Genomic DNA, 17388 nt, shown 5'->3' with positions numbered 1-17388 from the left:
ACTATTTTTATGCATTTAATCTACCTTTATATTTAATTTACCAATGTCTTGCTGCTGACCTTTGATGATGAATATTACTACATTTTTTGTTTTTTATTGGTAAAACTTTTCTCCTGCATCCTATTCTACCATTATCCAGAGCTGCGCCCTCTACTGGTCATGCGTGAATTTGCATTTTTACCTCCGCCTGGGGCTTATTATTTCAATTTTGGTATGAAGAGGTCTTTACCGTTGCACAAAAATATAACTTTAATGTTATAAAAAAAAAAAAACAAGCCCAGCCCAGGTGAGAAAAAGTAACGCAAAAGTAACGTAACGCATTACATTTCTCAAAAAGTAACTAAGTAACTCAATTAGTTACTTTTTACAGGAGTAACGCAATATTGTAATGCATTACTTTTCAAAGTAACTTTCCCCAACACTGCTCCTGAACACACCTGGTGTTCAGACCAGACGCCCATGGGCGAACAGATCCGCCAGCGCATTTGATATTTAAACAACGAGACGCTGGACGTGAAAATGAGAACTGCATCAGGCTGAAACTAGCAAAAAACACTTATGTTAGGGCCTAGGAACCCAGGAGCCCAGGAACTTGGTGGTAAGAGGAAGGACCGTGTAGATCCGCTCTGACGGTCGAACAAAGTAGAGATAGCCCTGGTGTTCCTGTCCAGGAAGATTTGTCTGTAAGGGTAATGTTTAAATGCACAGTTACCTGACAAATATTTTTTGAGTACTCCCTCCGGTGCGAGGAAGACCCGTTTAGATCTGCTCTGACGGGTAAAACATCTATAGAGAACGCCCTCAAGTTAGGCCAAGAAGATTTGTCTGTAAGGGTACTGTCTAAACGCTCAGTTACCTGACAAATATTTTTAAAGTAAACCTGACTCTCCATTTTCTTCCACCCCAGATAGGGGATTTCATCTTTATTTTTATTTCCTTTTAATTTCCTTTTAATTCCTATTATAACTATTATACTATATATATTTTTATTTTATTCACTTATAACTATTTTAACTTCATTTCTGTGTAAAGCACTTTGAATTGCCACTGTGTATGAAATGTGCTATACAAATAAACTTGCCTTGCCTTGTCTTGCCTTGCCTATTGAGATGAAGCTGATGTTAAATGAGCGTAATAGAGAACTCAATGAGCAATTAAAGAGCAACCTCTGAGCGCTAACATCTTCCTCAGGGAAGTCACGTAGCGTTGTCGTGTTTACCTTCAAATACAGGTGTCATTTCCTTAGCAGTGGAGCTGTGAAAGCCACAAAAGGCGATTCGTTCACAGCTCACAGCCACAGAACGACTGCAGGTCTGTACAGGCCTTTGCAGTTTCTTCTTACATATAAAACAGCAGACAGTGGAGAATCGCACTCGATTTGACACCTGTGAGAGGCGGGAGCTGTTTTTGGGCAGATCACATGATCGTGTGTGTGAAGGGATGGACAGTGACGCATCAGTTTTAGATGGACAGTTCATGCACACTTGAGGAAACGCTGCTCTATGCATGCATCAACATGCACAGCAACATTCCCCTCACTTTCTCCTGTAAAACATCAGTGGCTTTGCTTTTGCAACCTCCCAGAATGCTCTGGCATCAGGACAGGGAGTTTTGCATGTGCAAACGGCACTTGTGTTTCCTTCAGAACATCAAATTGTCTGAGTTACACACTTGTGTAGGGGTTCATCGTATTTCCAGACACGACTGTTTGAAATGTTACACTCTTGTGTTGTTGTGTGTTGTGTTGTGCATTTTTTAAGAACACCCACACTCTGAACATGCATTTAGGCATGGACACACACACACACACACAAGGACTTTTGTCATGCACAACAACAGCTTTCATTGTCCTTCTGAAAAGGATACAGTTCCAGCAGCCAAACTCCTGCTTTTCCCCCCTAACGCTATGAAATAACGCCCGTTTTTCTTTGTTCACGGCTGCTGACGTTGAGTTGCTACAAGTTCTGTATGATTTACTTATTTATTTGATTGCCTAATGGTTTGATTTGATCAAAAAGTCAAATGAAAGTCATTGCTCTGAACGTTTGAACCTGATGAACGTAATATGTAGCATCATAGGCATGCGTTTGCGGCTGTAAGTTCCCTCTTGTGGTATTGAGCGGGATGTTCAGGCACAGAGAAGTGCATTGTGGGAAAGGGTGGGTAGGAAGTGGACAAATAACTGACATGTTTTGGTGAAAATAAGGCAGAACAACTGTAGATCTACTTCGTAACATGTGGCAACGCAGCCACATTGTGTTTTTGTGTGATTTACAGTGTACACAAATATTGTTTATACACATTTAAAAGTATCAGAATGCTGTGGTTTTAGATTAAAGAATATAAAAAAGTGAGTTTCATTTATTTTAAACATACAACTTGAATTATATCAAATTGAATTTTGACTTGTTTGTATGTGATCATTGTAAAACGTTTAAATAAATATCAGATATGTTGGAGTGTGGGTGATGGTGGAGGGAATAATGCTAATGTTATCTACTATTTATGTTAGTACATTTTGATTTTGTGTGATGCTAATGTCATCTATTATTTAGGTTAATAAATTTTGGGTGGTGGTGGTGGAGGGAATAATGCTAATGCCATCTACTATTTATGTTTATAAAGGGGGCAGATAAATATAAGAATATTATTCTTCCATCTGCTCCTTTCTGATCATGGAAATGTAAAGGAAAACTTCAAATGAATTTTATGTGCCTTGTACAAATAATCCATTTTCATGAAAGGAATAAAAGAGAAATGAATGAAAAAACAGCAAAATATTGATCCGTGTCCATGTATGAAGGTGTTTTCTCATGAGTGTGAAATGTGTCTCTGCAGTGAAAGAGGAGCCGTGCAGCAGGCCAGCCGTTCATGAGTGTTTAGGGGAGGTTTTGCGTGTTTTGCGGCAGGTAATCAGCACATACCCTCTGCTGAACACTGTGGAAACACTCACCGCTGCAGGAACTCTTATCTCAAAGGTCAAAGGTCAGTCCAACTGCCATGTTTTCTGTGCTTTCATTAAACCTCTTCAAATAACACATCATTTTTTAAACACAACCACGAAAGGAAAAAATAAATAAATACTAGGGGTGTAACACTATACAAAATTAACGGTTCGGTACAGCAATTTTACAAAATAGTAGCTTTTTATTAAATTAATTTTTATTAAACAATGGCTTACTGAAAAAAATATGTCTGTTCTTGAATTAATTCAATTATAACTGAAAGTTTCTTAAAGATAATGCTGTAAACTATATTGGGAGCCCTTACTCACACATTACTGTAATATTAAAGGACAGAACACAAACTATTAGCATAAATTCAGCTGATACTTATGTTTAGATATAATAATCGACACTCAAATAACACATTGTGTGCAAACATGTAAACTTCACATAAGGCAGTTTTTACATCTACAACTTCTAAATCTAATTTTAAAATTATGTTTTTTCTCCAATTGGTTGAGATATAATCATTCATACACAGTGTGTGTCATTTTCATGACAGGTTTATTTAAACACATTAATAATCCAGACATCAGTAACAGGTTCAGATGAATAAAACGGCTAATATAGGTCATATATTCAGTGAAAGAGTTGATTTCTCTAGTGAACTCACAGCTGTGGACACTGAATGACTTCTGAGGTCATGTGATGCTGCGTCACATTGTTCTCAAGCTGTTTTATTGACGTCTTTCCGCCGTTCAAACACTGAGCGATTACACCACATGTGATGGGTTTCAGTAAGTTGTAATGGATCTTCAACATACCTTCAGATGTTCATTCATGTTTGTTTTTTAGGAAGAGATGATCGCGTTCACTCGATTTATCGATTTTAATCGATTCTCATTTTTACGAACCAATACTGATTCTTAAATCCCAAGAATCGATTAGTCGTCCTGTTTTCAGTTGATGAATGAACGGGAACATTATAACGCACCTCCCATCCAATATATCCCAATAATCTTCGTGCTTTGTTACTATTGATTTGAAACAAAGTCTCAAATTACGTCCATTTTATTACAAAATTAAAAAACATAAACCGTTTTGGCGCTGTGTCGTGAGATCGCTCTGGCTCAGCTCAAGAGAAGTGGCACGTGAATCGATCATCTCTTTCGCCTTAACATCAGTTACAGCACCAAATAAACACGAATGAGCATCTGAAAGTGTGTTAAAGATACTGTACAACTTACTAAAATCTGTGTCATGTCACATGGAATCACTCAATCAGTGTTTCAACCACAGAAAGACATCAGTAATGTCATGTAACGTCACATTTACCTCAGAAAAACCATATCCAGTGTCCATAAACTCATTAGTCAGCTAGAAAAAATAACTCTAGAGAGGAGTATCTTGATAAATATATGCACTATATTACATATTCATTATAATTTTTAATGTTCTTCAATATTTAATGCATGTTTGAATACATCTGGCAAGATTTTATGACAGCCACCATTTAAATGTTAATATTTAAAAAAACGAATTGGAGTAGAAATATGATCATGTGATTGTAAAGTTAATATTATAACTTCATTATTATATAAAAAAACTAATTTAGTGTAATTTAAGTGCTTGTATACAAATCAGTCAACTTTTACCTTCAATATTATAGTAGCTTCAACTGACTCCCATAGTTTACAGCATTAGTTCAGAGATTTGTTGAAAATTTGACATGTATTGTACCTGATTTATCCACAATAATTGTAAAATTTGTGTCAATACCCAGCCCTTATATATATATTTTTTTTTATTTTATTTTATTTTATTTAACCTTTATTTAACCAGGAAAAGTCCCATTGAGTTACAGTAACTCTTCTCCCAGGGAGTCCTGGCCAAGACTGGCGGCCAAAAGTTTCAATACATAAAAGACAAAACATAAATTACATAATACACCACAAATCTCTATACATACACAATACATACTAGAACACAAACAAATCATTATACTTGACGTTAGCAGATACAAACATACAATTGTAAAAGGCACCTAGTTAAAAACAACTGCACAGTTCAGTCAGAGTTGACTTTAAAAGGTTTTTAAAAGTATTGATAGATGGAAGTGACACTAGATTTAAGGTGTTTTGGAGTTCATTCCAGACATTTGGTGCATAAGATGAGAACGCTTTTTTACCAAGGGCTGTTCTTGTTGATGGAATAATTAGTAGTATTTTCTTTGACGACCTTGTCCTATAAACACTATTTTGGTAAATAAGCAAATTTGAAATATAGATGGGTAATTTACCCATTAGTGCTTTCGCAATAAAAATATGTATACACATCAGTTCCTTACTCTCACGCTCTCCCCCAAAACATGATCGCAAACACATCAACATGTGGAATAACATGCGTGAAGCAAATAATTCAGCACAAACATGAGCCACTAGAACTAGAAACATCTAATCCTCTGAAGGAAAAGCACATATAGCATGCAGACATGACTAACTGAAATACAGGTGTTTCAATTTCCCCCTCTAAACGTGATGTCACTTCTAGTTTTATTTGTTATCGAAGCAGAAGCCGTGGTTTGTTTTAGATGAGATGTGACGGTGAAGTTGTTCTCTTCTCTGTTTGTCAGGGTTCAGTTATGAAGGCACGACTGACGCTCAGAAGAAAGACTTTGAGAAGGCCATTGAGACCATTGCTGTGGCCTTCAGCAGCAAGTAAGACCCCACGCTCTGCTTTCATTGATTATATATTAAAATATTATTATATTAAATATGATTAAATAAATAAAAAAACATATATGTATTATGCAATTTAATATATATATATATAGCTAAACTAAAATATTATTACTATTATAAAACAGTTCGTTCTGGTTCTCGGTTCTGATTGGCTGAGAGCCGCTTGCATCATTTAACTATCTTAGAAATAAATACCTTTCACAACTAAGCTACGCTAACTAACAAACATAAATACATGAGCATCAGCTCCTTACCTGATTTACCGGATTCTAATGTGTTGACATGCGACTATCCCATCGCTCTGAGATTGCGAATGAACACAGTAACAATCCAACAGTACAAACATAAAATTGTAATCTTTCAAAACAAAGTTTAACCAACAAAACATCAATCGGGGAGACTAGCTACAAACAACAAGTAAAGTCAAGTCAACTTTATTTATATAGCGCTTTTTACAATGCAGATTGTTTCAAAGCAGCTTCACTGTGATAAACAGGAAAATAATTCAACAGAATTGTATTCGGCCGTACAGCCGCTCTGGAGAAAACGGTGATGTCATCAGTTCATTTCAATGATCATACAGTAACAATGTGGGCATTAGATCAGTAATTAGATCAGTAATGTAGTTTATATGGTTAATTTAGTTTAATAATTAGTAGGGCTGTCAAAAGATTAATCGTGATTAATCTCATCCAAAATAAAAGTTTGTGTTTACATAATATATGTGTGTGTACTCTGTTAATTATTATTTATATATAAAAACACACACAAGCATGTATATATTTAAGAAAAATGTATTATATTTATATATAAAATATTTATATTTATACATATATATACATGCAAATATTTCTTAAATATATACATGAATGTGTGTGTATTTATATATACATAATAATTAACAGAGTACACACACATATATTATGTGAACACAAACTTTTATTTTGGATGAGATTAATCGCGATTAATCTTTTGACAGCCCTACTAATTAGTTTTATTTGGATATTTAGTTGAAAAATGTTGTGCCCCAACTGAGAATCCGAGGAAACGAGAGAAAACACACGCTCCTTTGCTCTGGCCGGGTCTTTATACAGGGAAGGCGAGCTCTGATTGGTTCTTTGGGAGGGATGTTACGCATGGGCAAATGATGATTGACGTGAAAACCAACCAATCGTGAACCTAGAGCCTGGTACACACCAAGCGGCTGACGTTGGTGCTATTTTTCAGCCGATTCGACATGTTGAGTATTTGACACATTATTCAATAAAGTATCAGGGTTATAATAGTTCACTAAAACCATTAAAACATACTAATTACTTTAAATTAAATACATGTTAACTGAATTTTTTTTTTAATAAACTTAAACTTATTTGAAGCTTTAGCTTAACCTGATATACTAACTAAAACAGAAATACAAAATTACAACAAAAATTATAAAAACAAACAAAAAAAGTGATTTGAGCTCTTTTCCGTGTATTTTTGCGCTTGAACGGTCAAAAACACAATGATGTCGGTTCTGTAATGCTTAAATGCTCAATGAATGCATTACAGTTGAACTAAACTCATTAGATTTTAGTCGACTAAAACTAGACTAAAACTAAAAACAATTCAGGTGACTAAAATATGACAAAAACTAAATCTAAATTTGCTGTCAAAATGAACACTGGGCGGAAGGACAAAAGAGTCCTTTTGAGTTCTGCACAAAAGAGTGTTTTTAAAGTTGTTGTTTCTTATTTATTTACACACTTGTGCTGTTGAACTGTTGTATAAACACAATAGCTCACTTGTAGCCGTGCGATATAAATGTCGTACGATATAAATGTAATTATATGTATATAATAAATATATTTCCCTACAGACAACTTATAATGTTAGCTCTTTAGTTCTTTCAAGACCATTTTCCACTTTCTCTTTAAAATTCCCATGAATATTTTTGGCTCTGTGACAAATTGTTCTAAGTTGCTAAATCCATAAATGTAGAATGAAACTCTTCTGTACCTTTAAGAGCTCTTGACATGTGTTATTCTGACTGCTCTGCATTACCCCTCATAACATCGTCTAGCTCAGCCAAATACAGATTTTATCTTGGAATGATTAATGCAAAACAGAGAGGAAGATTTTATCTCAGTTGATTTTATCAGAAAGATTAAATAGAGAGGAAATGGAACGTTTTCTGTTTCTGCTCATGCTCCATTAATCTCACATGTCCCAAAATGTGCTCAGATTTACCAATATATTGCAATATTTGTGCAGTCGAAATTCAGAGATCTCAATACGAGCTGCTCCACATTCACTCGCTCTATACTCTTACCAGATGAGAAATATTGACTTTTTGTGTCTTTTTTTATTTTTCTCTATAAGAAGAAACATCTGATAATTGAGAACTCCATAAAACTCTATAAAATAAAGAGACTATAATATATATAAAATATATTTACTCTATAAAAGAGCAACGTCTGAGCATTATTCTCTCTCTCTCTGTCAGTGTTTCAGAGTTGTTGATGGGAGAGATTGACAGCACTACTCTTCTGTCCCTGCCACCGACAGAGAAGAGCAGGGTGAGTGTGTGTGTGTGTGTGTGTGTGCGGATGTTGTTAGAAGCGTGTGTGGGTCGCTTCCTGCGTTGTCTTGCAAGCATATTGTTTCCTCCTCACCTCTATACAGGCGCGAATCTTCAAGAAACACTTCTCAGAACATCACTGATGATGGCAAATGAATCATTTTGAGTGTCCAGAAGAGCCACTAATATTGTTTCCCAGAAATACCACAATTAAAGATTCACTTCCCCTGTTTCGGTCAGCCAACAATGCACTTAACCATAGAGTTGTTGAACTGTGTGTGCACTTTAAATACACTTTACCATAGAGTTGTTGAACTGTGTGTGCACTTTAAATACACTTTACCATAGAGTTGTTGAACTAAAACATAGAACAGCAGCATAAACTACATATCTCACTACTTGAATTAAGATTTAGTGCCAGATTTATTAACAGCTTGCTCCGGTCCAAACCCTCTTTTGGCTTTACTCAGGATTTACTAAAGACATGCAGTGAAACATTAGCGCTGAAAAGGCGTGGACAGGGTTGTTTTTGCAGCTGATCTTATTGCTTGTGCATTTGTAGGAGTTTCCCTTTCAGATGCAAAGTTTATGGGAGGAGAGTATTTAAATTAATCACACAAGGTGATTTACTAAGGTTTGTGCTAGTCAATTTACTGGTGTTAGCGGCATTATTTAACGCATGTCTTAAACCAGACGCTAATATGCGCTGCTCATGGTAGATTGCGCTGCTCATTATGGAAATGATCCAGCTGCGTCTGTGTTTTTTAATGTGCCCATCGTCAGTAAATCACCCGCTGAACTTTCCATCCCATGGGCGTGTTTATTGGAATTATGCTCTCGCGCTAATTTACCCTGTTTAGTAAATCTTTTATTTTCAATTACAATTATTTTAGTTCTGTGTTCAAGTGAATCATTACAAATGAACTGATTCACTAGAATGAGTATGATTTGCATAGGGCTCGACAGTGCGACAATTTCACTCACATTTGCGATTAAAAATAGATGTGCACACTGCAAAATGTATTTTGAAGCACGTGCGAATAAACAATCCGTGCAGATCAGTTTTCTTAAACGTAAGCTCATAAGAAGTACCTTAAATGGTATAACAAGCATCTTAATGATCATTTAAGGCGTTTTATGTTTTGGGGATGGAAAAACATAAATCGCAATACTGCCTAATGTGATTATTAAACTTCAAAAGGCTATGATTTAATTAAATAAACAAGTGTTCAAAGCCTGAAGGTGGCGCTGTTGTGCATCCACAGGCTCGCACAATCAATGAATAGCGCACATTATAAATAATAAAGCATAGACATTTCAAAATAAGAGTCTCGATATATTTCGATATTGTTTATTATATAAAAGTCACGCAGTGTGTCCTATTTCCACCCCGGTTATTATTTGGTTACACAAACTGTATGTAATTTGATTTAATTTACATTTAATTTAAAGTAAACTATTGTTGCTTCTGTCTGGGACGCCCTGTCACAGGAAGGAAAGACTAAGAACAACTAGTATCAGTGTTATTATAGCTAACATAAAAAAAAACTCTTTACTTTAAATAAATATATGTTAACTGACATAAAATAAAATGTTAAAATGTTCTTATTTTCATTTAGTTTCATTAACCTGATGTAACAAAACATACATTTTTAAAAACAAAAACAACAGGATTACTAAAACTTTAACTAAAATTGAAATAAAAGCAGAAATAAATTGAATTCAAAATATTTACAAAAATATCTCAGTGGCAAAAATCTGTTTATTACAGTGCGTTTAATATATATATATATATATATATTAGGGATGCCACAATTCTCAATATAATATTGAACCGTTCGGTACGGCATTCACGGTTCAATACGCGCTTGTGAATTGCGGTTTTTCGGTTTTGCATTGAATTAATTATTTTTCTGCAAATTCTATCATTTTCCTCCATCCCAATACTGAACAACACAACATACATTCACATCACAGGTTAGTGGTAGAGTTATACTCACGGAACACTAGTTATTCACAATCACGAACGTTCATTATTTGCATGCGTTTTAAAGCCTTGACGGCTCATTTGCGTGCTCATGCGCGGTTTTAACATGCGCTTTTCCGAGCGCGCGCACTAAACGCCTGTCAAACACGCGATTACTGGACTAAGTAGTCGTCTAACTGTGCTAATATTGTCAAATACACACAAGGTTGACATAAACACAGTTGGTTATGTCTAAAGTGAAAGTAAAATCGGTGTGTGTCTGTATATTAGATGCACGGAGGTCTTACATTGACAGCAGCGCAGCCTATAGTGAACAAGCTGCCTTTAAAGGGACAGTTCACCTCTAAAATTATGTCATTATTTACTCACTCTAATGTTGTTCCAAACCTGTATTAATTTCTCAATGACAGAATTTTCATTTTTGAACGAACTATCCCTTTAATGTTAATACAACAACAAAAGACAAAGAGAAAATCACTCACTGCTCTTGACTGAAAAACTAATACAGTAGCTTTAATAAGAATCAGTGTATATTTTATAGTGAAGTCTATGTAGTGTTTTATTTTTACATTTATTCATTCAATTTCATACTTAAATGCTGCTGTACAGCTCTGAGCTGCCAGTGTAAATCTTTATATATATTTATTTTATATTATACAGTACACTAGGAATGTGTACAAGGTTTTTTTTTTTTAAAGTAAAGTTAAGGTTTTTCAATTATTTTAAGTAAAATAAAGAAAGAGTATTGCAATAAAAAATAGTCTTTTTTCTCCTTAACCTCTTCCTGTTCCTGTCGCCTAAGAATAGAATAGCAAAAAACCGAACGAACCGCCGAAAACCGTGGGTAAAAACCGAGGTATGTATTGAACCGTGGACTAACTGTATTGTTGCATCCCTAATATATATATGCAGAAATTGTTAGTTGCACCCCTAAAGTTTCTATATGCAGTTTTAAATTTAGGCACAGAAAAAAGTAAGTGTCAAACCCTGTAGTGTTGCATATGTTGGTGATATCAGTCTCTAAAAGGTGCAGAAATACTGCAGTGGAAGAGCTAAATCTACCCAACTGCCCTCAGAAAAGGAAGTGATAAGACTACTACAGTCTCACCACATGTATCTGATGCTGACCTCAGCCTTAAAGTCAATGTGAAATCACAATGTGACGTGTGTGACGAGATGCTTAGCTCATGAGACGAGACACGAGATTGGGTTCACGAGAACCAGACAAGATTATTACACAGTATTTTTAAGAAATCCTCAATGATGATGACTAGAAAAATAGTCTGCAGGTGCATTTTGAAATGTTTCAACTCATCTTTGTAATGAATGTCATTTCAGTTCTACTTTCTGAGTATGAATTATCATATGCAGTAAAAGACAACAAGCACTGAAAAAGGTTTTGCCACAAACTCGAATGACTGGCTTCTCTCCTGTATGATTGTCTCTGCACATGATTTATGAACTTCTAAAACGTTTGACTGAACTCCTGTCCACAAATTGATCACAGATATTAAGTGCAAACAATAAGTGCAACTAGGGATGTCACGATACCAAACTTCCAGTAGTCGGTACCAAATTACCACAGCAAAATCTATTGGAACTCTTTTACTATTTTATTTTCAACCATTTGATAAAAATATTACATTAAATTCAATGAGTTTATTATTTATGATGATAATCATAAGTAAATAATGCATATACACATTTAAAAGCTACCCTCTACACACACCTAATAATAAAAAATAATAATAATTAGGGCTGCATGATTTATCGAAATTGAACCGCAATCGTGATTTGGCTTATGTGCGATTATGAAAGCGCAAAGGCTGTGATTTTAATGAAATAAATAAATGCCCAGCGTGTCAGTGAAGAGCTGATCTGTGATCAGTAAACGCTGCTCCGTCTGAAAGCACTGCGAGTTTGAGTCGCTTATTATAACGTACGTTTAAAAAAGCAACATGTGTCAAACATCTTCACAAACTAGTAATGCGAAGCGTTCATAAACATGTCCAACAAAATATGTTTAATAACAGGTTTTAACTCACTTCATATCGTCAGTCGAGCTGATGTGTCTTCTTATCACAGAACGTCAATCAGCACTGAACACTTTATTATGAAAATACCAGAGAAGGCTTGAAGAACTCAATACATCATATCTTGTCGCAGAAGTATTATCGTCATGTTTAATCAGTCTAAGTGTTTCTATCTTCGTTTTATTCAGCTACAGTAGGAGCTTCACTTTAGGGATTTCCTGAAAACTTCTCTGAGGTGTCTGTGGCGTTTCTGCTCGAGGGCGCCCTCTGGCTTCCAGTATGAATGAAACTTTTGGGTAGAAAATAAGAAAAATAATACTTCTAAATAAATTTATACGACAGTCCATATGTTTTTCTTCAATGTACAGGAGATTTTATCCCCACAGTGGATGCATAAGAGGCTCATATTTCATATTAAATACATTGACTTTAAGAAATTGATATCACAGATAAAAAGCACAGATTTTTATAATAATATATATATATATATATTTTTTTTTTTACAATAAATCCTTAGACCTTTCTAATGATTTTTAGTCATAGACTTCATGCATATTAACAGGTAACCCATATTTTTTTAGTTTTCTGTAAAATATAAATATTATTATACTGTTATTGTAATAGTAATATTTCTTATTTTTATTTAGCAATAATAATAATCATAATTATTATTATTAGTCATATTAATATATAAACACAAAATGTTATATACACACTTTTCATTTGTAAAAAAAATAATAATAATCGCATTTTAAATCGCAATCGCAGTTTTAACCAGAATATTCACAATTGAATATTTTCCCCAAATTGTGCAGCCCTAATAATAATAATATTATTATTAGTAGTATTATTACATTGAGACGTAGCTAAATCTACTGTACAACAGTAGCCTAATATATTTCTGTAAATTTCTTCAAGTTAAACTAAACTTTTATTTTGACGGGTTGCCGTGAAGACCTTTGAGTGTCTGTAATTATGATTTGATGATAGTTTTCTCAAATGAAAACAGTAAATGCTCATGAAGTGATGTCCTCATATAGTGAAACGGCAGAGGCTAAAAATACAGCCAGTGTCCTTTGTGTGTGTGTGTGTTAGGGATGGGCAACAGTGGTCGAGTAATCGAGTACAACGTGACAGCGATCATTGATCATGAGAACGATGATCATCCTGAAAAAAAAATATTTGTCTCTTTTTTTATTGGTTACTGCGTCGTTTTGCGCGGTACCGGAGGTCTGTTAGCGTTTTACAGCCTCCAGACCGCGGCGAAATAAAGTGAAACTGAGGCGTGCACTGCAGTGATGTCTGGAATCACTGTGATCATTAAATGTTTAGTGCAAGATGTGCAGCGCCAATCTGTCATAGCCTACATAGCATTATAATGAGGACACCGTGGAAAATGCTGTAAATGATCTGTGTTTAGTTCCCCATGTATCAGCTGTTAAAGCAAATCCACAGAGAAACTAGCGAGAACACTCAGACTAGCGCCTGAAGTTCATGTGGGCATTCGCGTCCTTTTCTGCAGATGCACGTTGTAAGATTACTTTTATGTTGTCTATATCTGATTAATCTAATATAAGAAGCGTTTGGTTGAGCTTAATAAGCTAGCAAACGCTGCCGTTATACCGGCTGTTGTTCATTCTCTTCAGTTTCAGCTCAAACGCATATTTCATGCTTGACATGATGGTTTACAGACAGTCATATTCTTTTTAGATATAGGCTATTTCTTTCTCAGAATCATTGATATTAGTAATGCAGCACTGCTATACTGTTCTCGTATTTTTTAACAGTAGACCTAGTTTATTTAAAGTTGTTTTTCGTTATGAGTTTGAAAACGCGCAGTGATGTCTGTAAACGCTTCGATCATGAATAATAAAATTAAGTGCATGATGTGCAGAGTCAATCTGTCAAAGCATTATAATGAGAACAGGATTTTAATAAACTGTTGTTTCTGTGCTTTCGTTGTCCGTGTATGAGCGTTGTTAAGGGTTCAAGCGCATTCAAAATGTTCCGTTTCAAACCCTTCGCCTGTAAAATCTAGCACGCTGAAGTTCACCTGCGCATTCACGTCCTTTTGTGTTGATTTATGTCGTAATAGGTTCATAATAATCTTCATATTAATATTGATATAGGGTGCGTTTGGTTTATTAACCAGCTAGCAAGCTCTGCAGGGTGGTGTTATTTCAGTTTCAGCTCAAAGGCAATGCTCGATATTATTGACTTGGTTATTTGAGACGGTCATTTTATAAAGATGTTTCTTTTTCAAAGACATTTATGCATCATAATCTAGCAGTTGTTTTGTGTTTTATATGTTCATGTTTTCATATACCTGTTTTCATGTCACGTTTGTATTTGTCAACAACCATTTTCATAACAGTTTTCATTATCTCAATGACGGACATGCCCCGCCCCCTGCACATGCCCCGCCCCCTGCACATGCCCCGCCCCCTGCACATGCCCCGCCCCCGAGTACTCGAGTACTCGTTTTTGAGACCTATCGATGATCGAAATGAGAAATTGACAAAAATGCCCATCCCTAGTGTGTGTGGCAAATGAAACCGCGCATCTGTGTCATTCATTCACACAGAGACACACGCAGAACATGAAGGATTAATATATAAATAGTCATTTGCGGTTTAATATTCACTGACACTAGTACTGTATATATCGACTACAGCATAGATAATGCTATTGGGTGCTTTAATTATTTACATGCGTGTAGGTTACATGAGTCTCAGAGCAGCTCCATTCACAGTAAATGCAGCTCCACATGTATCGCCTGCGATAATTAATGCGATATGGCTCAGCTTGTCAGTGAACTACGGCTCTGTGTAGTAAATGCCGCTCCATCTGAAAGCAGGTGATGGCGATTTACTACTAATCAAGGAACCGGCTTTACTGACGAGATGCGCCTAACAATGACTACGTTTACATGGACAGCAGTAATCTAATTATTGACCTTACTCTGAATAAGGCAATAATCTGATTAAGGTGTTTACATGAGTTGCTTTTAGAATATTACGTTCATGTTCCCGTTTTACATGTTACAGAACATAGTTTGATTAATGGTACGTCATTACGTCCCCATGCCACGCTACGCTGTCCGGGGTCCAATCATAGCGCGACTTTCGCGGGTGTGTTCAAATCAATGGGCTCAGGCAACCCACTGTAACTTTACCTGCGGGTGTTGCTGTTGGTGTTGGACAGTGTGACTTTATAAAAACGAGTGATTTTTATACTTTTTTTATGATATTATGATATTATATATATATATATATATAGCATGAATATACTATAGTTTTATTTTGTGTAATATTAAATATTGTCTTTCAGGTTTTTTTAAGAGACACTGCCCATCTTGCCTCCTTCTTGACAGCCTACATTTCGAATAATAGTTTTGATAAATGATGAAAATGTGATGAAAAGGTTTCAAAATCGTGATTGTTTGGATTGTTTTTTTTCTGCCATCGAGCCACAAGCGTTCACTGAATGGCATATGGCTCGCAAGCCTAGAGGTTCCCGACCGCTGTTGTAAGCAGACAAATATGAATCTGGGATTACAGATACAAAATGATCGTATTTTACTTTTAAAATGAGCATTATTGCAACACAAAGAAAAAAAATATAGAGGAGGCCGCGTCATGGCAACGACATTTCAGACTGAAAGATATACGTAAAAGATAAACGGGAATTTAAGCGCATTGTTTTGTACGTGCGGTTATATTAATTATAATTCAAATTATGTTTTATTTGTCACAATATTATTGATGATTGTTTAGAGGGGCACTTTATATACTTTTGATACGAGCCCCCAAAGCCCTCCCCTCTGCACTTGCCTGGTGTGTGTGTGTGTGTGTGTGTGTGTGTGACCTGTCACAAAACGCGGCGGAAACTCCTTCACGACGTTAATAGTTAGATTAAGGTGTGTACATGTCTACAATGCACTTAGATAATGCGACTAAAACAGGCATACTCCACATGTCTTAATTCGATTTTTGTTTAATTCGAGTATGGCTTTAACCGGATTAAGGTAATTAGAAATCGCTGTTTACATGGTAGTTTCTTAATCAGAGTATGGTCTTAATCAGATTAATATCGGAGTATTGTTGTCCATGTAAACGTACTGAGTGTCATGCGATATATCCTAACCTAACTTCACCCTCACACTCCGTCATGACAATATGACACAAGCTTTTCACCTCGATGAGAAATCTCGTCACACTTTAATCTCGCGGCACGAGATCTCGTCACACCCCTACAATCCACCCTATTTAATTTCATAATGCATGCGTATTATTTCCCAAAAATATTTGTCACTCACTTTAAAGTGTGATAACTTGCCTCTGTCCCGTGCAGTCTATGGAGGACCTGTACAGGGTGTCCTCAGGTCCTGAAGGAGGAGGGAAATACGACCACCAGGACTGCAGTGAGTCAATCACTCTTTTTATTGTCTTTAGTTATGAACAGAATGACATACCAACTTCTATTTATTTTTTTAAAGTGTGCACCATATGCAATTTTTTTGAATGCATTGAATACCTGCATGACATTTGCTAGAATGTGCTGTACACACTGCATGAGATCCCACAATGCAATGCACACGACTTGATCTTCAATTTCTAGTGTGATGCATGATTGGATTTTTAATTGAGCTTTAATTTCATTCTTGACTTATTATTAGATAAGACTGTAAAACTGTAAACATTTATGACACAGAATGGTCTAAAAATTGCAAAATTACCATTTATTTCTGTGATGATAACCGGATATTACTCACATGCAACATGAGGTCATTTGGCAACAGTTTGAAACATTAATTGTTACATCTGCATAGTCACATAGTATTTTTTAAAGAGGACCTGTTATGCTTTTCCCATGTTCCTCTCTCTTTAGTGTGTGATGTTGCTGTTTGAGTTCTTCTCTATATCTGTGTCAGTGTTTCTGAACTCCTGAAACGCCTCCATTGTAGTCTTGAGTTTTCTTCCGGGAACAAACACGTCACAATATTCCTCATTATAATAATTAATACGCAGAATAAAGGGGCAGGGCCTGGTTGAGTTAGTTAGGAGTGTGTTGAAACTGGTGGTTATGGTAATGGGGCGGGACATTTCCCAAACACGCTGGA

The 17388-nt window shown here is 35.6% G+C and overlaps 1 protein-coding gene across 2 annotated transcripts in view; it reads left to right on the top strand.

Annotated features, from left to right (window-relative positions):
- arhgap45a (Rho GTPase activating protein 45a) overlaps positions 1-17388 on the top strand; it is a 65624-nt gene that overhangs the window by 14764 nt on the left and 33472 nt on the right. For both annotated transcript variants that reach the window (XM_079819681.1, XM_079819682.1), the window contains exons 3-6: positions 2839-2985; positions 5578-5662; positions 8172-8244; positions 16620-16689. In XM_079819681.1, coding sequence (XP_079675807.1) covers positions 2839-2985; positions 5578-5662; positions 8172-8244; positions 16620-16689 — 375 coding nt within the window. The remainder of the gene's footprint in view (positions 1-2838; positions 2986-5577; positions 5663-8171; positions 8245-16619; positions 16690-17388) is intronic.

This window comes from Gobio gobio, assembly GCF_949357685.1.
Source record: "Gobio gobio genome assembly, chromosome: 6".
In the NCBI taxonomy this organism is placed as follows: domain Eukaryota; kingdom Metazoa; phylum Chordata; class Actinopteri; order Cypriniformes; family Gobionidae; genus Gobio; species Gobio gobio.
The sequence above is the reverse complement of the archived record's forward strand: the minus strand, read 5'-3'. Positions and strand labels throughout refer to the sequence as shown.